This window comes from Hyaena hyaena, unplaced genomic scaffold (assembly GCF_003009895.1).
Source record: "Hyaena hyaena isolate Hyena2069 unplaced genomic scaffold, ASM300989v1 scaffold_290, whole genome shotgun sequence".
NCBI classification, from domain to species: domain Eukaryota; kingdom Metazoa; phylum Chordata; class Mammalia; order Carnivora; family Hyaenidae; genus Hyaena; species Hyaena hyaena.
Genome location: NW_024080926.1, coordinates 1,651,589 through 1,671,225, shown reverse-complemented (window position 1 = coordinate 1,671,225; position 19,637 = coordinate 1,651,589). Strand labels below are relative to the sequence as shown.

Sequence of the window (19,637 nt, the reverse complement as noted above, 5' to 3'; positions counted from 1 at the left end):
AAAGACTAAATACGAACATGTATTTCCTCTAAGAAGATCATAGCGCTCCGAGAATAAACCCATCCTTTTCGAGCCTTATTACACTTCATCGACTTCTCATTCTAAAGTTAAACACGATTTTTGCTATCAAGTGAAAACGGCAAATAAATGCTGAATTTGCTTAAGATGTTCAAAGGCATTCTCTCAGTGTCTAACATGCTGGATCCTCTCATAGTCTGCATGGAAATCATGCAACTGGGCGACACGATTTCGAGCCTTCTGGCTGGAGCATGTGTTGTCATGTGTTGGGGGAAAAGCCGTGCTGATGGCTCCACCGTTGTGTCCACCCACCCTCCTGTGGCGTGGTGTCCCCAAGAGCTGGAACGGCTGGGGAGTGTGTGAGAAGAGACGGGAACACCCTGCAGGGCTTGCCTTGTGGGAGTGAATATGAATTTTCACACACTGCCTTCGGTTTTATACATCTCCTGACTCCAGTTCACCCGGTATGGATGACTGTAAATTCCTCTGGTTCCGATGGCTCTAAAAAAGAAATTGCCAGCATGAGTGGCCTGAATATCACAAATACTGGACGCAGTATTTTTCTTTAGGATGAATAAGGTGGAGAGGGTACCGCAATAGTGGCGCGCGGGCGCGCACACACACACACACACACACACACACACACACACACACACCACGTTCTGTGAAAAATGTGCAAGCGTGGTACCACGGTATGTTATTAAAGACATCAGAAACCTGCAGTATGCAAGTACTGCGGTATCATTTGCAGGAAAGGAACCTGGAAGGAGGCGGGTTTGGGTAACTGGACAGCCCGGGGAGGCTGGCTCCTCTGGCGGAGGACTCCGGGCAGTATCTCGGTGATGACCGAGTGCCCCGCTCCCCAGCGCGGGGGTGTGAAGGCAGCGATGACGACAGACAATGAATAGGAAGCAGCGGCTTTCTTTCCATTTCCCCGCATAATATCCACAGATGGGTAACGGCGGCTAAATAAAGAAACACAAAGAAAAGCGGGTTCCCAAGGCGCCCAGCGGGATCGACTGGCGCGGGCTGCTGGACGGAGAGCCGGCCGGGTGTCTGGGCCGCTCGCGGTCCTGAGGGCAGTCCGACCCGCCTCCGCACAGGCCCGGGACGTCTGCGGACTCGGAAGTTGGGACGCACCTTCTTTTCCCTGCGGTGCGCGCGGCTAACTCCAACGCCACCGCCCAGAAGGCGCGCGGGCCCCTCGCTAGAGGCTCAGGACAGGGCTGCTCCGGAGGGCGCCGGGGACCTGGGGGGGGGGGGGCGGGGGGGGGGGGGGGGGGGGGGGGGGATATGACAGAATCCAGAATCCTGTGGGTGAAGACCCAGGAGGAGAGGATGACCACTTTGCTAAGGGGTGGGGAGCGGGGGAGGGGCAGGGCGAGCGGGACGGGGGGAGGAGGGACGGGGGGCCGGCCCGGAGACGCGTGGGCGGGGCTGCGCCGAAGCTCGCGGCTCCCGGCACCCGGTTCAGAACCCGCCTCGGGAGTGGCCACATCGAACGCGAGGACCGGGCCGCGGCCGGACCCCGCAGACCGTTACCGCGGCCTCGGCCTGGGGCGGACGCACGCGGCCCGGGCGCGGCCGAACGGTCCCGCTGCGTCTCCGACCGCCCCCGAGGAGGGGACACAGAGCGAGAAAGGGACAAAGCAGAACACGCGGACGGGGGAGGGAGAATGCAGCCTCTCGGGCTTTATATGGATTTCTTTGCCTTCGGGGGGAAAAAAAGTGGGGGGTGGGGGGAGAAAGAGAAAAGCGGAGGGCGAGCCCACGTGCCCGGGAGGCGCTGTGTTAAAGCGCCACCTTCCGTCGGCCGGGGCGCGGCGGGCTCCCCGGGGGGCGCGGGCGCGCGCGGCTCCGGGAAGCCGCCGCACACTCCCGGGGGCGCGCCGGGCGGCACCCCCGCCCCGGCTGCGCGCGTGCCCGAGCGCGTGCCCCGCGCGAGCGAGCGCGCCCAGCCGGCTGGCTAGGACCGGCCCCCCGGGGACCCGGCACAAAGGGGCGCCGGCCCGGCCCGCGCTAAGCCCGGTTCGCCGCGGCGCAGCGCGCGGCCGCCGAGCATCCCGGGGAGGGGCGCATCTGTGCACACACGCGGATTTTTAAAAAATAACATATTTCCAGACGTGCCTCCCCCTCTCCCCCCGCCCCCCACCTTTGCAAAAGCAGCCCCGAGGGCGGGGGCAGAGGGGGCGTGGCCGGGGAGTTAATAAAGGGAGGTGGGCGGAGCCGGCCCGCAGCCATTGGCTGGCCCGCGCAGTGATGTCACCCATCTGACGCCCTGATAACTAGTTGGGAGAGAGCCCGCAACTTTTTGCAGAAGGAGCGCGCGCGCCTGGGAGTGCTCGGGGTCCGGCGCTTGCGGCGGGAGCCACGAGCCGCAGAGCGGGGTCCCGGGCCGCCTCGACCGCCGCCGCCGCCGCCGCCGCCGCCGCCGCCGCTTCCCGCGCTCGGGCGGCCGCCGCCGCAGCCGCTGTGCGCAGCCTGGAAGGGGGGGCGGGGGGGAGGGGGGGCGCCGCGGACGCGGGGTACCGAGGACTTTGCAACTTGCCCGGGAAGGTGGAGGGGCGAGAGGGGGAGGGGGACCTCCGCACGAGAGCGAGCGGCCCGGGTTGGAGCGCCCAGCCCCGCGGCGGATCATGGTGCAGCAGGCGGAGAGCTTGGAAGCGGAGAGCAACCTGCCCCGGGAGGCGCTGGACACGGAGGAGGGCGAATTCATGGCGTGCAGCCCGGTGGCCCTGGACGAGAGCGACCCGGACTGGTGCAAGACGGCGTCGGGCCACATCAAGCGGCCGATGAACGCGTTCATGGTGTGGTCCAAGATCGAGCGCAGGAAGATCATGGAGCAGTCCCCGGACATGCACAACGCCGAGATCTCCAAGCGGCTGGGCAAGCGGTGGAAAATGCTCAAGGACAGCGAGAAGATCCCGTTCATCCGGGAGGCGGAGCGGCTGCGGCTCAAGCACATGGCCGACTACCCCGACTACAAGTACCGGCCCCGGAAAAAGCCCAAAATGGACCCGTCGGCGAAGCCCAGCGCCGGCCAGAGCCCCGAGAAGGGCGGCGGCGGCGGCGGCGGGGGCGCGGGCGCGGGCGCGGGCGGCGGCGCCAAGGCCCCCAAGGGCTCCAGCAAGAAGTGCGGCAAGCCCAAGGCCCCCGCGGCGCCCGCGGGCGGCGGCGCCAAGGCGGGCGCGGGCCGGGCGGCGCAGCCCGGGGACCTGGGCGGCGCGGGCGACGACTACGTGCTCGGCAGCCTGCGCGCGGGCGGCGCGGGCGGCGGCGGGGGCGCGGGCAAGACGGTCAAGTGCGTCTTCCTGGACGAGGACGACGACGACGACGACGACGACGACGAGCTGCAGCTGCGCATCAAGCAGGAGGCGGACGACGACGACGACGAGCCGCCGCACCAGCAGCTCCTGCAGCCGCCGGGCCCGCAGCCGCCGCCGCTGCTCAGACGCTACAACGTCGCCAAAGTGCCCGCCAGCCCCACGCTGAGCAGCGCGGCCGAGTCCCCCGAGGGCGCCAGCCTGTACGACGAGGTGCGCGCCGGCGCGGCCTCGGGCGCGGGCCCGGGCAGCCGCCTCTACTACAGCTTCAAGAACATCACCAAGCAGCAGCCGCCGCCGCCGCAGCCCGCGCTGTCGCCCGCGTCCGCGCGCTCCGTGTCCACGTCGTCGTCCGGCAGCGGCGGCGGCGGCGGCGGCGGCGGCGGCGGCGAGGACGCCGACGACCTCCTGTTCGACCTGAGCTTGAATTTCTCCCAAAGCGCGCACAGCGCCGGCGAGCAGCCGCCGGGGGCCGGCGCGGCGGCCGGGAACCTGTCCCTGTCGCTCGTGGACAAGGATTTGGATTCGTTCAGCGAGGGCAGCCTGGGCTCGCACTTCGAGTTCCCCGACTACTGCACGCCCGAGCTGAGCGAGATGATCGCGGGGGACTGGCTGGAGGCGAACTTCTCCGACCTGGTGTTCACGTATTGAGAGGGGCGCCCCGCTTCCCGCGCCTTCTCCCCGCGGGGGCAGAGCAGGGCGCGTCGGGAGCGAGCGCGGTGGTCGTGGTGGTGGTGGTGGTGGTGGTGGTGGTGGTGGTGGTGGTGTCGCCGGTGGTGATGGTGGGGGGGTGGGGGGAGACACGAAGATGCCGGTCTCGATGCGATGTCGTGACACAAAGAAATTGGAAAAGATGATGAAAATTTTGGTGGAGTTCAAGTGAAATGAGTAGTTCTAAAACATTTTTTCCTGTCCCTTTTTTTTTTTTCTAAAAAAAAATTTTTTTTTTGCTCCCCTCCCTTCCTTTATCGTGTCTCAAGGTAGTTGCATACCCAGTCTGGAGTTGTGATTTTTTTCCCCCCCCAAATGTGTTTTTGTAATTACGATTTCTTTTTCTTAAATTCGCGATTGCAACAAAGGCGGAGGGGACAGGGCGGGGGAGGGGAGGGAGGACCCGCTCCGGAAGGCGCTGTTGGAAGCTTGTCGGTCTTTGAAGTCTGGAAGACGTCTGCAGAGGACTTTTGGGCAGCACAACCGTTACGCTAGGGAGTTGGTTGGAGATTTTTTTTCCTTAAGAGATCTTAAAGAACTGATGATTTTTTTTAAAAAAAAAAAACAAACACAAAAACAAAAAAGGGACCATTGCAACTTTTTTATTTTATTTTATTTTTTTGGAGGGAGAAAACTGATGTCTTCTATGCATCCGATTCTTAACAAAACTGCAGGGAGCTTGAAAAAATGCAGACTGTACAAACGCTTACAAAAAAAAAACTGTGAACTGACTTAAGATCAGAGTTTACTTTTCAGATCAAATTGTTTATGGTTTTACAAATGTGATTTCTACTTGCCAACTTTTTTTTTGTAACTTGTTCCCTATACCTCCTTGATTGAATACCAGACAGCCTAGACCTCAGTACAAAAGGTATTGAAACATTTTTGATACATAACAGACCTCAGTCTTTTTTAAAAATTAATATATTTTCAGGCGTATTTTTGTACAGTGAAAAGGGAACATTCTTGCTGTGTTTTTTCAGTAAGACTTTCAGGCACTTCTTCCCTTTTGATTTCTTTTTTTTTTTTTCTTCCTGTTTTTTAGCATGCAAGTATGTTGGTACGTTACGTCCTGGTTTTAAAAGGATTAAAATTTTAAAATAATCCTTGCATCTAAAGGCCTTGTGGTTTTAAAAAAAAAAAAGCAAACTTTTTTTTGTACAGCTATAGTAGAGATTTGTTCAATATTTGTAGGTAAAGATTTATTGAAAATGGTGATATAGACCTCAGAGCTGTTATCTTAGTCTAAAGATTGTATATGTACTGTACTATAGTAGGACTTTATGTATCTCATACGCTGTGATATGTGGATGGGGCCCCAGATGGAAGGTTTGAAACTGGATTCTCGATTTTTAGCAAAAAGAAAAAAAAAAAGAAAAAAAGGCACATAGTTTAAAAAGTTTCTCATTTTGTGCAATATAATCTAAATAAAGTACAGACCATCTGCATATTTTGTAGCAAATGGTGGCAAAGCAGACTCAATGCACTGTCGACATCATTGCCTGTTTTTTTTTTTTTTTTTTTTTGTGCTGGAAGTCTGTATCTTGACAATTTTAATAAATCAGCTGGAACTGATAGAAACTCGCATCGCCGATGGTCTCTGTAGAAGTCCAAGTGGAGGTCCTGTGGTCGCAGCGCATTCAGTGGCGAGGCTGATGTGTGCGCGGGCGGAGGTGGGCGCTCGGCTCGGTGTTCCACTGGCCGCCAGGCCGATTCTGTCTCTGCCGCCGGAGGCTGGGGACTGAACGCCAGGGCGGAGGGTTCCGTCCCTCTGCCTTCCCTTTCCTTCTGGCCCCCACCCCCCGGCCCGTGCATTTCCTTTCTCACCTCCTCCTCCACTCCCCGGCGGGCGCGCGGTCGGGTCCTGCGCTCGCCGGGGGTGCGCGTTCTCTGCGCGGGGCTGCGTCGCGGTGCCAGCCGCCCTGGGGGCGCTCCGCTCCCCGCCGATCTGCGTTACGGGGTGGGGACGGCCGTTTCCAGGTTTGAATCCCCCCCCGTCCCCCGGCGCTGCATCTCCGCGTGTGCGCAGAGGTAGATGCCGCGGGAGCGGCGCCCGGGCCAGGAAGGGCCGCTCGGTGTCGCTCGGTGCCGGCGGGAGGCAGCTGGCGCCCGCCGCTGCCATCCGGGGTGTCAGCGGGGGCGCCCGGGCGCCCGCGGAGGTCGGGCCCCGCAGGGGCGCGGGGACGCCGGTGTCCGGAGGGGCGCGGGGACGGGGTGGGGGGTGAGAAAGAAAGCGAATCGGGGAGAAGGCGCCGCCGCACCCGCATCCCCGGCGCCCCCGCGCGCGCGCCGGCTCCCGGGCCGCCCCGGAACTGGCCTCCGGGAAGGTGCCTGGGCTTCTGGGTTGTTCTCGGTCCGCGACCGCGTCGCTGGGGGCTCGGGCGCGACCCCACCCCCCGCGCACGCGCGCGCCCTGCTCGCCGGGGACCCTCCGCGCCGCCCTTCCCCCTCTCTCTCTCGGCTCCGCTGCGCCCGGGCCCGCCCCCCTCTTCCGTGCCTTCCGCCCCTCGTTCCCGGGGGGCCGCGCGGGGGAGGCGGGGAGGCCGCGGGGCGGTTTCGGCGGCTAATTGAAACTCGGCGCAGAGTCCCCGCTACCCCTTCTGTAACCTACTGACACGACTGACCAGGGCTCGGCCTCCATTTTTACCGAGATTTGGCGAGACCAAAGGCGGGCGTCCGCGCGCCGCCGGGAACTGCTGGGCCGACCCCCACCCCCCCCCGCCCCGCGCAGGCCCCGCCTCCCCTCCCCTGCCCCCCATACTTTCCCGGGGCCCCTGCGGCCCCCCGCGCTCCGAGGGCGGCCTCCCGCCGCCCCCACCCCAGCCCCCATCCCTGGGATGCGAAGCCAACAGGCTTTGGCTGCAGATGGACAGACTTCTGCGGCTCTTTCCTTCCGCCGAGCCATCAGGTTTCAGGAGCCCACTTGGGAGCAGAAAGGGCTGCTGGTGGTAGCAAAGTTCTCAGTATAGAACTGGATTTCTGGAGTTGTTTACCTTTTTTTTTTTTTTTTTAACCTTTCAAAATGATAGACTAATGCAATCATGGGTCGGCCGTTTATTTTAGCCACGAATAATTGAACCAGCGGTTTACAATTGACAATTCTCTGTGCTGGTGGTTTTACGTGGCGGCCCCCTGCTGCGGTTCCGAAACTTGCCGAGAACACAAACCCATTTCTAAGACTGAGTCTATGTATTTTTGAAAACCTGGAAACTTGGCGCGTATTTTAGGTTCTAATCCTAGATGAATCTTGGACTTTTTTTTTTTTTTTTTTGTGATGAGGTAGAAACTTTAAGTTAAGGAAATTGGTAACATAATTGGCCTCAGAATGGAAACAAATAGTCTTGGTAGAATAAGAAAGAAAAAAAAAGCTATGTAGCTACGTTCTTGATAGTAAAAAAAAAAAAAACATAGATGGTCAGCGATCTAAATTGAAAACCTGTTAGAACTCAGGACAGGCGCTTGAATGCGCTTTTAACAATATTTAAGGCTGTTTTGATGAATGCATTGTGAAGATTCTTCTTAAGAATTCTTTCTTGAATGTCTAAAACATAATATAATAATACACAGGTATTCTTGCCACTGGATAGTCTTCAATAAAAGTTTAATTGCATTTTTTTTTGGTCTCTTAAGTAAGTCTTATTTTTAACTAAGCATTGACAGAATGTCTTAAAATGGTAACGTGGGGGTGGGGGGTGGGCGCGGAGAGCTGCGGCCTAGCCAGTGGTATCCTGCTGTTTATAACTAGTTCACAGACTTTGATGATGGCATTTTGGTAAGATTTCCAACTTCAAGACCTTAAACCAGCATTCTCTTATTAATTCTTTAAACTGTGGAAATAACCTTCCGGTTCTTACACTCTGAGATGCATCCCTTTTATTAAAAAAAAAATGATAGGAATGCTAATAAAAGGCAGTGTATTTAAATTGTGCTTTGCAAATATTATGTATGTTACGAATGACTACAGTCACAGGGCAAATTATTTGTAGAATGATTATCCTTTAGCTAGAAAAAGATCATTACCACCCTTTTGGGCAGAGAGATTTCTTTTTAATGTTAATCAAGGGGAAGTGATTTAAATATGCATGCATATAGCAATCAGGAGGATTTAGTTGTTTTTATGTTATTTTATTTTTAAGTTTTTGAAAAAGAGAAGGACTCAAAAGGCAAAGGTTGTCCTTCTCTTCTCTGGGAGTTAAAACCACCATCCTTTGATACTGGTCCAGTAAAGGAAATTTACATTTCTTGTTCACTTCAGAACTTAAGTGACTTTTGCCTAAGGAATCTGAGAAATAGAGCGAATAAGCTGCTCTATTTTAAAGTAGTCATTCACTATAAATATATTATATCGATCTTAACTTTTTTATTCTCTGGATGATTAATAATATGTATATTCTTACTTTTTCTTCTAATGGGCATATGTAACCTTGTTGACACTTTGGAGAGAGGATTTCTTGCACTCTCCCGTTTATAGAATCTTTATACTCTTTTACTGCGTGGTCCCCTGCTTTTAACAGATTTCTGAGGCAAATATATTTGTGCTTTTTTTTAATGTAGGATGACCAGCAAAAAATAGTTTACTGAGTTGTCAATTTTATCAGCAGATAAGAAACTTTCTTTCTTACGGTTTCAGGGAAGATTTTTTCAGGATATTTCTCAGTTCTTCTAAGGGCCAAATTTTATAAAATTTCCATTAGGAATGTCAGTTCCAAATACCCTTTGTATAGCCTGGGCCTGTGGGGGTACCGAGTCTGAGCCTTATGTAACCCAACACAGGAATTCATGAGTTCCCAAAGTAACTGTCTCCATGTAATGACTCTTGCACATGCTTCTCAGAGATTGGGCTTCTTTTAATTATTGCTTCTTTCTCACTGTTCATTTGTTTCCTTTCTTCTGCCATATCCCCTTTTAGTTGATGATCTGGCAAATCCTGCTCTTTGGTAACGACTCCCTTGTGTTCGGTTCGGTTCCGGGTTTTTGTTTCGTTTAGGTTTTCGTTTCTGTTTTTGTCCCTTCTGCGGAGCCCACGTTTTCGGTCACAATAAAGATGACACAAAATTTATTAAACTCAACTCTTTTCCACTTTACTTTGCTGCTGCCTTTTTTCTTGAATCCTAACATACCTTTAGTTTTGTTTTGTTTTTTTCCATCGAGGTTATTTTTTTTTTTAACGCTACCTAGATCCATTAGCTGCCTAATTAGTTTTATCTATTCCATGTGGATGCAGTGAGTTTATAAGAGAATTTCACAAACAAGTAGTTTTTTAGTGAACTTAAACAGAATTTTAAAGGAGACCTATTTTTATACTCAATAAAAGCACAAAAGTGCAGAAAGTATAAAATGGCTTACAAAGGGAAACATAAGTTCATAATGTTCCATGTATAAAAGTAATAATTTTATTGGGTAGAGATACTCTTAAAAGATTCAATACCTCTGCCAGTGCACAGATAGGACTGTTTTAAATGACTTGGGAACTTCTGGCTGCCTGTAGTTGCCAACAGATAACTTCTGCGTAGAGAGAACAAACCACGGAAAAGCAATATGAGGAGTTGAGACGTGGTTTCACGCGAGCAGTTGAGGAAACAACCTGGATGTGCGTACGTGGAGGCTTCCTTTCATCCTTTGATCAAACTTCTTTTATGTGGTCACGTAGACTTGGGTTTTCTCTGCTGCGAAAATGACAAATAAAGCAATATGACCCAAAAGTTTGAAAACGCAAATACAGTAGCAAATATTGACGCTAGGGTCGCTGCGGCGACTTCGAGGTTTATGTTATTCTATTAGACCCATTGCATTCCCTCCTCAACAACAGAAAAAGCAACTGGAAACAGAATAACGGGATACCAGAGAAAGAATTTTGATCAAATCGATATTGACACAGGGCCCCCTAACACATTTTCCTTCATCCGGCTTATGTTCGAGGACACCGCGCCCCATCCCTTGAATCACATAGGGAGACGCGTTCTACACCACTGCCGTTCATTTCCCATCTTGTCTACTTTTTACTCTTGTACATACGTCGTGGGTTTAAGAGTCTTTTGCATTTGTCTGTGACACCTTTTCTTTGAACGGACTGTTTCGAAACGGAGGCCTACCTTTCAGGCGTGGGGCTCCTAGTGGCCAGGGCATCCCGCGGTGCCTGGCGGTGGCCACCAAGACAGAGCCACCGGGTGGGCGGGAGCAGCTGTCAGCATGACCCTGTCGCCAAGTCTGTGTTTTTCAAGGCCACGCGGAACTTAACTTTCAGAGCCACTGCAGGTTTGGGAGCAGGAAAGCTGAAAACCCTTTTGTTTAGAAGTCTGAGTGGTTTGAGGGGGGGAACCTTTTTTAGCGTTTGCATGCCAGCGCACGCGCCCTGTCGCGGTGGAACAGAGTGGGCGAAGCTCCCCGAGGCGGCGCGCTGGAGGATGAAGTGTTCGATAGGACTAGGGAAAGAAAATGCATGGCAAAGTTTCGTCTTCTTGTAGACTATCTAGCATGCAGAGTTTAGTGTGTTAAAACAGTGTATGACATTGCTGTATCAAAGTTGTAAAATTAAGCATTATTTATTGAAAACTATGTATTTTTTTGTAAAAACCTGATCACATAGAGCATATCAGTGGCTTGTGCTTGTGTTCAGTGGAGCCAGCTTCGCGACCCACCCTCCTTGGTATGCAGTGTTATCGCTCAGGGTTGAAAATAGTACACCCCAATGTCTCTTTGCAAGAGTTTTTCACAGAGGAATACATTTGTTCAAAAGACTCTAATAAAATTGTGTGATCGATCTGCACTTGTGGTTTTTATGTGACTTTTCTTTTCTTTCTTTCTTTCTTTTTTTTTTTTTTCTTTTTTTCTTTTCTTCCTTTCCGGTCTTGCCTTTGATAACCACTGGTCCGGTCCTGAAGTGCCATCCGCCACACTGATCCTCCTGGACAAGCTTGAAAAGTCCCGGATGTCAGCGTGGACAGGAAGGGGCCCCACGGGAAGGCTCTGGGCAGGTTGGAGAGCTGCCTAAAGTGGGAATAAGCATGATAATAAGGTCTCGGGGTTTTTAACGGGCCAATCTAGTGAATAAAAGCATCAACAGAGTATAGAAGGGCAGATGGACAGCTTGGTCTGAAATGCTTGAAGTAGAAAATGAAGGGAAATTGTCAGGGGCAGCTGCTGCTGGTGAAGGGAGTATCAGCAAACTCCCATTTCTCCGTGTCTTTCTTTTCTTTCTAGCAACAATTTACAGTGTAAATGTATTTTGACATAGAAATCACTCTGTATTGAGATTCTTGATATAAATGCTTTTATGGATGCCTGTAAGTGACCCTTGGAATTATTACCAGATTTTTTTTTTTAAAGATGTGTTTACATGGTGAGTGTTTGTTGTATATTAAATTTGGTTTTGTAGAAACACTTGTGTTGTATTGTAACAGATTTCCAAGTGCACAATTAACACAGCCACTCTGAAGCTTTCAGTGACACCAATTTTCACTACAACCGGTAGAGCAAATACCAGAACGATCTGTGGCAACATTGTTTAATCGTTACACGATCAGTGTTTTAACTTTATTCCTGAGTATTTCAGGACGCCTTTCACCTTGGTAGGGTTTTAGTTTTATTTTGTTTTGAAGGACCCAAAGAGTAGATCCTGTGTTAGTTTTATCCAGGAAGAAAGTCCCTTGCCATTAGCAGTAGAGAATCCTGGATGCGTTTCAAACTCTTCTTTGGGACTCCTTGTACTATAGAGTATGCTACCCTGTCAGTGCTGTGGATTTTTTAAAAATAGAAATTCATTTTAATGCCATAGTTAAATTTATTGAAGGGACTTCAACTAAAATGTCTCTGGCAGGAAGAGATATAAAGTGTGAAAACATTGACGTTACTATCCTCTCAGTAAATCTGGGAATGGTAGAGAGAGGTTATGTGCCCTTAGTCCAGCAATTGCTTATCTATAAGGTGCCAGAAAAATTGTATGCCTGGACAGAATGCCTTGACCCAAATGTGGATAACCATCTTCTTGGACGATACATTGGTTCTACCTGAAAGGAAATACTTTTATGACGCGTGTAGCTCGGTGAATCTACAATGGTGAAATCCTCATTTTGACATTGGCCAAAGCACGTAGGACTTTGCATTTTGATGCTTTGAGCACAGCGGAAGTGGGGAGAGGCCACAGCAGATGACTCGCCCCCTCTTTACATTTTGTCATCCCGTAAGACTGAATTGCAGGGCTACAGTGTTGTCATCTATGACCAGCGTGAAAACTGGACCGAACTGTAACAGGTGCCACATGAGTAGATCTGGAAAAGCGAGGGGACAACGGAGTCACCCTTCAGATTTCACTTTCTGTGAAATCACTAATGCACACCAACTTGAGCTTATGTGCCACAGAGGCCCATCACTGGCTCTCCTTCGGGCCCCACACTCCCCTTCTTGCTGGACTGACCATATTCCACTGCCAACCCAACCAGGTCCCTAATGGCTGGTTGACTGCCAACTCAATGATAGCACATGCATGGCAGGCTCGCTTGTAACCTGGGACTCATTTGGTCTCTCTCAAGAGTTCCGATGACCTCATAATCAGACTCTTTCCCAGACTTGGGGCTGAAAACACAGATAGGCCTAGTTCTCTGCAGGAGTTGTGTTGAGAGGTCATGAGGAGACTCTTAGGACTGGAGTAGCCACTACAAGCCAAAATGAGGTCAAAAGCAGAAGGAAAACCTGGAAGACAGAGACGGGGAAGCAAAAATCATGAGGGAAAATCTCATGTCTTATAAAAGAAGTACTGTATGTCTGAGGAGGGAGGGCAGGGTTCCTGGTGGCCTTCTAGCCCCATTTCAACGGGTTTATACAATTCTTCAGTGGCTGCCGACAGCCTACCCAAGAGTGACTTGACCATTTTTCTTAAGTAACAGAATTTAATTTGGGTTCGAATGGCAATCTGATCGGCCAAAAATCTACCTCCTCTTGCCTCCCTTGTAGAGATAAGTGATCGGTGACATGGCTGTGACGGAGGAGATGTTAGTGAAAGTTGTTCACTGAGGAAAACACCTTTTCAGGAAAGCCTACCTACCGAGTGGGCACGCATCTTTCTGCTACTGTTCTTACATCTGGTGTCATCGCGACAACTGGAGCCCCCGGTGTGAGAGGGAAGCAGAGGGAGAAGGGATCCCCGGCTCCTTGACCAGCCGCCAAACCACCACCAACCACTGCCTGTGTGTGAGTCCCAGCTGCTCAGGATTTCTCATCAATGTGACCAAACCCAAACCATAACACACTCCTATTTCCTTGGGATTCTTTGCATGGATCTGCATTTCTTTTAACCCAGTGAATCCAACAAAATACAGTTTAAGTAGCCAACGAGTTGGGATGACATGCTGGTTGTTGGGAAATAGAGTTTAGTCAAACTCACAGAAGTTGAAAGTTTAAAAAAAAAGGGTCAAGAGAAAGAAATGATGGGAGTTGCCGATCACAAACAGGATATCGGGTTTCGCCGCTGAGACTCTAGGATGATTTTTAGAAAATCTTTATATCGAACGCTTAGCAGTTGCCTTACGTGTGTGGAGCTTCAGGATGATACAATACCCTCCCTCCTTGTCACGTCTCAGTGGGTCCTGACTTGTGTGCCGAAACCCCGCCCTCTTGCATGTGATCCTCCACATGGCCTGTCTCACTCCCAAAAGAGGCGACCATGCGTTTGACCAAACAGATGGAGTCTTGTAAGGGTGAGGTCCTCAAATCCTAAGGACTCTTATTTGTCCTATTTTGTTGAAATGTTGGCTTTCTAACTCGTAGAACGTCACCAGCAACATACTTAGAGGGGTGAGTTCAGAGGCTCCTCACAAGACTATAGCAGCGACAGAGAAAAAGAAGTAGAGGAAAGTCCCAGATTAACACAGAACCTGTAAAAGGGAAACAAAAAACTCAGAAGACAGATCATTTTGTGTGAGGACAGATAGCCTGACTGTGGCGATCCTGAGCGTATTAGCGCGTTACATACCACATTGCCAAAAGCGGTTTTTTGTTTTGTTTTTAAGTCTCTTTATTTTGAGAGAGAAAGAGACAGCATGAGTGGGGAAGCGGCAGAGAGAGAGAATCCCAAGCAGGTTCCTGCTGTCAGCGCAGAGCCCCAGGTGAGGCTCAAACTCATGAACAGTGAGATCATGATCTGAGCTGAAATCAAGAGCTGTATTCTTAACTGACTGAACCTCCCAGGCATCCCCAAAATCACTGTTTATAATAGTGATGCTAAGTCATCAAGAAAAGCTTCAATCATGTTAACTTTGGACTATCGAACAAAGCAGGGAGGTAAGGACCTTTAAACATTTCTATTCAACATAATTTTGTTTATTTTAAAAAAATTTAACATTTATTTTTGAGAGAAGCAGAGAGAGAGAGCAAACAAAGGAGGGGCAGAGAGAGAGGGAGACACAGAATCCAAAGCAGGTTCCCAGCTCAGGTCCTGAAGCAGGGCTCAAACTCACAGACTGTGAGATCATGACCTGAGCCGAAGTTGGATGCTTAACCAACTGAGCCCCCAGATGCCCCTACTCAACATAATTTTCATAATTCTTCAAACGAAGAAGTTCTAGAAGAAGCACCTTTGCCTAAACCCTTCTCACTTGCTAGTGTTTTACAAATAAAAACGTGTTTTGGGTCCAAGAGCCAGTGGGAGATAGTGCAGGTAAAGCCTTTGCTTGGGAGGCCATAAGCAAAAGAGGCAAAACGAAGGCATCGAAGTTAGACGGGAGGGAAAGGCAGCGGCAGAAAAGCCACCACCGCCCACAGCTCAGGGCCCACGACTCAGTCCCCGTCTGTATCACCCAGGAACCTGAACAGGTGCAGGTGAGATCAGTCACAAAAGCTTGGGAGCAGGGTCTGGGCCACGGCATGAGGGATTCGAAGGGCTTGGGCGTCAGCAGGGAGAGAGGCCTTCAGAGCACGCCCAGGCAGAGGCACGTCAAAAAGACAGGGAGGCGAAAGCCACCACACTGACGAGATGGCCACTCCCTGTGGCACAGCAGGCCACGACCTCTGCTCAGTGACCCCAAGTTGCATGAGAGCCGCTAACCAGGAGCGGGTGCCCTGGGCGGGAGGGTGGATACAGAATGGAGGGGGAAGAATTTGTCACGTTCAGATTAAGGGAAAGAAAGGAGAGTCAGAGGAAAGAAATGGTAGAGTCTGTAAACCTGATTTTTTTAATGCTTATTGTTTATTTATTTTGGAGGAAGAGAGTATGAGTGGGGGAGGGGCAGAGAGAGGGAGACACAGAATCCGAAGCAGCTCCAGGCTCCGGGCTGTCAGCACGGAGCCCGATGCGGGGCTCCAACTTGTGAACTGTGAGATCATCACCTGAGCCCAAGTCAGACACTTAACCAACTGAGCCACCCAGGCTTCTGTATACCTGATTTTTCACGTGGTTGATGCGACATTGATGGGAATGGAGGGGGCTGTTTGAGAAAGATTCAGAGAACTCATTTTTGTGTGTGGCATTTGATCGTTTGCCATCAGAAAAAAGCTTCTGTAGAGAAATATCCTTGGAGTAAAGAGTCGCCTGGGGTGCCCCCATTAACACCTGTGGGGCTGGCCCTGGTGCCCGCCCCCCTTCCTCCCTCCATCTGCTCCCATCCCTCCCCTGCCACCCCCTCCCTGGAAGTGGAAGGGGTCAGCGTGACCTGGGGAAGCACCTGGCTTCCGGCCTGGGTCTGCTCCTCTCTGCCAAGTGTCCTCGGAGAAGTCCCTTAACCACACTGTGCCCCTTTGTCCTCTAGATGTTACACGAGAGGGCAAGCATAAGCTGTTGCGGGGAGTAGATGAAACACTCAGGTCACAGAAAGATCTCAGTAAATAAAAAATACGGCCTCGGGGCTGCCATCTTGTGAGAGCAGGGACCCCTCCGCCTTGTGGGCCCCACATCCTGGGAACCAGGCACAGAAGCCTGGTGGTGGCTTCCGAAAATGTGCACTGGATGATTGACCAGAAGTGACATATGGACTGGAAAGTTCTTGTTCCAGGGCTCTGGGGAAGCATCTGGATGGAGAACTTGAGTGGCTAACCCTTTGTGAATAAAGAAAAGTGCCCCATCAGTGAAGACTCAGGGTTTCAGATCAGAAAGTTGTTCAGTTCTTGCAAAGGAACGATGAGCAGAAAAGAGATGGCCTCCGGGACTGTGACTTTGTCTCTAGTATTCTCCTCCCCTTAGGAGAGGAAGGAGGAGGGTGGCACTTTGCTGATGTGACAGCAGATGCTTTCGGGAGTGGATTCCAACCACAGTGTCCAGCAATTACCTACTTAAGTGTGTCACTCACATAGATAATAGACGGGGCCTCTTAAAGACATAGTAGGGAATCAACTTAACTTGTGAGACAAAACCTCACAATCCCTGCAGTGATTCATAATTGCCCCACATCGGGATGATCACTTTGGCTTGCTCTGTGCCTTCAACAGTCCGAGGTTACAGTCCGTTCCCAGCACTGCGTCCCTCAAGGAGCACATAGGAAGGCTCAGAGTAAGAGTTAGAAATGATCTTTCAAAGGGCGTCTGGGGGGGCTCAGTCAATTGGGCATCTGACTCTTGATTTTGGCTCAGGTCATGATCCTGGGGTCATGGGATCAACCTGGGTGGTGGGCTCTGGACTGAGTGTGGAGCCTGCTTGGGATTCTCTCTCTGTGTCCATCTCTGTCTCTGTCTCTGCCTCTCTCTCTCTACCTCTGTCCCTCTCCCCACTCCTCACTCTCTCTAAAAAAGGAAAAATAAAACAATAAGTAAAAATAAATGGCTTTTTGAGACATTGTGATTTTTAAGACTAAATCAGTAGTCTCCAAACTATAGTCCGGTAGCAGCTGTTTGTTAGAAAGGGCTGCCTGTGTGTCCCGGTTCACGTGGAGAAGTTGTGTCACAGCCCAGGAGAGGCTGACAGGCTCCCTCAGAGCGATCCTCTGAGGGACAGGAGCTCAGGGAAAAACAATAGTGTTTTCTTTGTATTAATTTTTCAGCTTACAGAAATGAAGAGTTTCCTTTATGGATATTTCATAATTGGATTAACAGCAGCACCTGTATATAATTTTGAAAGCAATACATATGTTGGGGGTAATTAAATCAAAAAATTTAGCAGCTAGAGAACTGCATGATGAGACAAGGTTCGAGGCTTCTGCTCCAGACAAAAGAGGCGGCGAGTTAGAAGGCAGGGCCGGGGATGGAGAAGAGAGAGTGACTTCCAGTGGGGTTGAGTCTCGAGTTTAGCTGTGCCTATTAGGTGCTTATTTCCCCCTCTGGTTCTCTGATTTTCATGCATAAATTGGTGGCTAGCCTAGATCATATTTAAGGTTTCTTTCAGGTCTAACAAATAATACAACTCGTTCCTCTTAATTGATGCTCACAGTGCCCGTTTGGAGCCACGGGTATAGACCCAAGCTCTCAGAGCCAGCAGGAAGTACTACTTAAGGGATAGGGCGAAGCATCCAGATACTTTAGGGCCTGTGGATGTCGGGAAAGGTGGCCCTAAGTGAGGTTGTCCACATCGACAGCATTTCATACACTCAGTGGACCCAAGTAAATGGCCACTGGCCCCTGTGTTTTGTTTTATTGTTTGGGGGACAGATGGTCTGTGGTTTTGATGACCCTGCTCCATTCCAAGATAGAACTTTTGTGTTTGAACTTTATAACCAGTTTCACAATTTTTGCAATAATTTACAAGTCTTTTCCAGTTCAGCAAATACTCAAAATCAAGTTCGAGTTAATTCTTTGGGGGGGAAAAAAAAACAAAAACAAAAGCATATTGCCATCTCAGTGGACAAACTCCTTTAACTGAGAAAATGTAAACATACGATAGCATTCATGCAGACATTTTGTGATGCACAAATCTAGTTTCTAAACTTACCAAACAAACATCAAAATCACATACTCAAAAATACAGACGTCTGGGCACATTTCACAAAGTACTGATTCAGTATGTTTGGGACGAGACGTAGAATCTATATTTTTAATCACTTTATCCAACCGATTCTGAGTTTCTTGGGCCACAGACCAGCTTCTGAGATCAACGGACCTTGAATCAGTGAGGGGATCACACGAAACCAAAATGGTTTTGTCACGAATACGTGTCTCGGGCCATGTAGTAATTTTCTGTTAATAAGCACACCCTTTCTTCTACTACCTCTTTTGCATGGCCATGCCTCCTTCCGTGAGGCTCTCTTCCATGAGTGTGGAGTGTTGACATTACACAGATGTGAGATCATGCTGGCCTCAAGGGCCTTCCTGGTCACTGAGGCAGAAGACACCTACTGTCTCTACATTGATGGGGGTGCCTGCCTTAGCTGAGGTGAGCATGGGGCCCCGACTGGAGGAGATGGGGAAGAGAAGGTGTAAGGCCTGGGGGCCACCTGGGAGAAGGACAGGACTTTCTAGGCCATGTGCACCCGGGGAGCTGGAGACTGTAACCTGAAAGCCAGTCACTCTCTGGACCCACAGCACGGAGGAATTATGGGAGCAGCACTGGGGCAGCAGGAAATCCTTGCTCGTTGAATCTTCGGTTTTGTTCTAGGGTGGAACACTTGTGCTCTGGGTTGATTTCCTGGGGTTTTTTTCCCAAAAAAAAAATCTTTTATATTTATTTATTTTGGGGAGAGTGCAAGCAGGGGGAGGGGCAGGGACCTTGAATGGATCTTGAATCAGTGAGGGGATCACATGAAACCAAAATGGTTTTGTCCCAAATACGTGTCTTGGGTCACATAGTAATTTGTGTTAATAAGCACACCCTTCTCCTACTACCTCAGAAGATCTGAAGCAGGCTCTATGCTGACAGCAGTGAGCCAGATGAGGAACTCGAACTCAGAACCTCGAGGTCATGACCCGAGTTGAAGTAGGACGCTCCACCGACTGAGCCACCCATGTGCCCCAATTTCCTGGTGTTTAAACTTCTTTATGCCTCTTCATTCGTTCTTTGCCTTTTGCCCCCTTTGGGGTGAACATGAGATCCATATTTGATGCACACGCCCTGAGAGTTGGTATAAAGCAAACTATGTGAAACCAACAACTTGATTTTCACCTTGCTTACCCACTAGTGATGCTACAATGGGCAGACAGGAGAAGGGTGAGCAGAATTGGGAAAATGAAAAAAAAAAGGGAAAATGTCTAAGTCAATGAATAATCAGCAATTCTGACTATTTAACATCGTTCTGACGCCGACCTAACCTCGCGGTGCATTTTCCTATCTGAAAAGTGGGGCGATAACATGGACTGGTGTCATGCACCTGGTATTCTAAGGCACGCCAATAAAAAGGCTAGCAGTTTTTAAATAACAGGCAGATCGTACTGTCACCCAAGCTTTGTGCATTTGGATTTTTACCCACCTGTAAAATAAGGATCATAATCTTTGCTCCCTAAGGGTGTTCTACTGGTCAATTACCATCGCAAAGCTTCCTGAGACTTACTGGCTGAAATTACCTGGCATTAAAGCTGGCCTCTGATGGTCTGGAGCTCTGGAACTGGGGACAAAGGCAGAGGGAAGAGATAGGAGAAATCCAGGTTGGGACCCACACTTTGTTCTACAAAACAAAACAGAAGATGCAGATGCTCTGCAAGAGCATAATTTCAGGGAGCGGACAAAACAACAACCAC

The 19,637-nt window shown here is 50.4% G+C and overlaps 1 protein-coding gene across 1 annotated transcript; it reads left to right on the top strand.

The window, feature by feature from the left end:
- Positions 1 to 2,654: 2,654 nt before the first annotated feature.
- SOX11 (SRY-box transcription factor 11) lies at positions 2,655 to 4,006 on the top strand. The gene has a single exon (XM_039247288.1). It carries the CDS (start codon positions 2,655 to 2,657, stop codon positions 3,990 to 3,992), a length of 1,338 nt encoding a protein of 445 aa, XP_039103219.1. The 3' UTR covers positions 3,993 to 4,006.
- The last annotated feature ends 15,631 nt before the right edge of the window (positions 4,007 to 19,637 follow it).

Excerpts from the sequence above, each read along its gene's own strand:
- SOX11 (XM_039247288.1), top strand. The coding sequence starts at position 2,655 with ATGGTGCAGCAGGCGGAGAGCTTGGAAGCGGAGAGCAACCTGCCCCGG.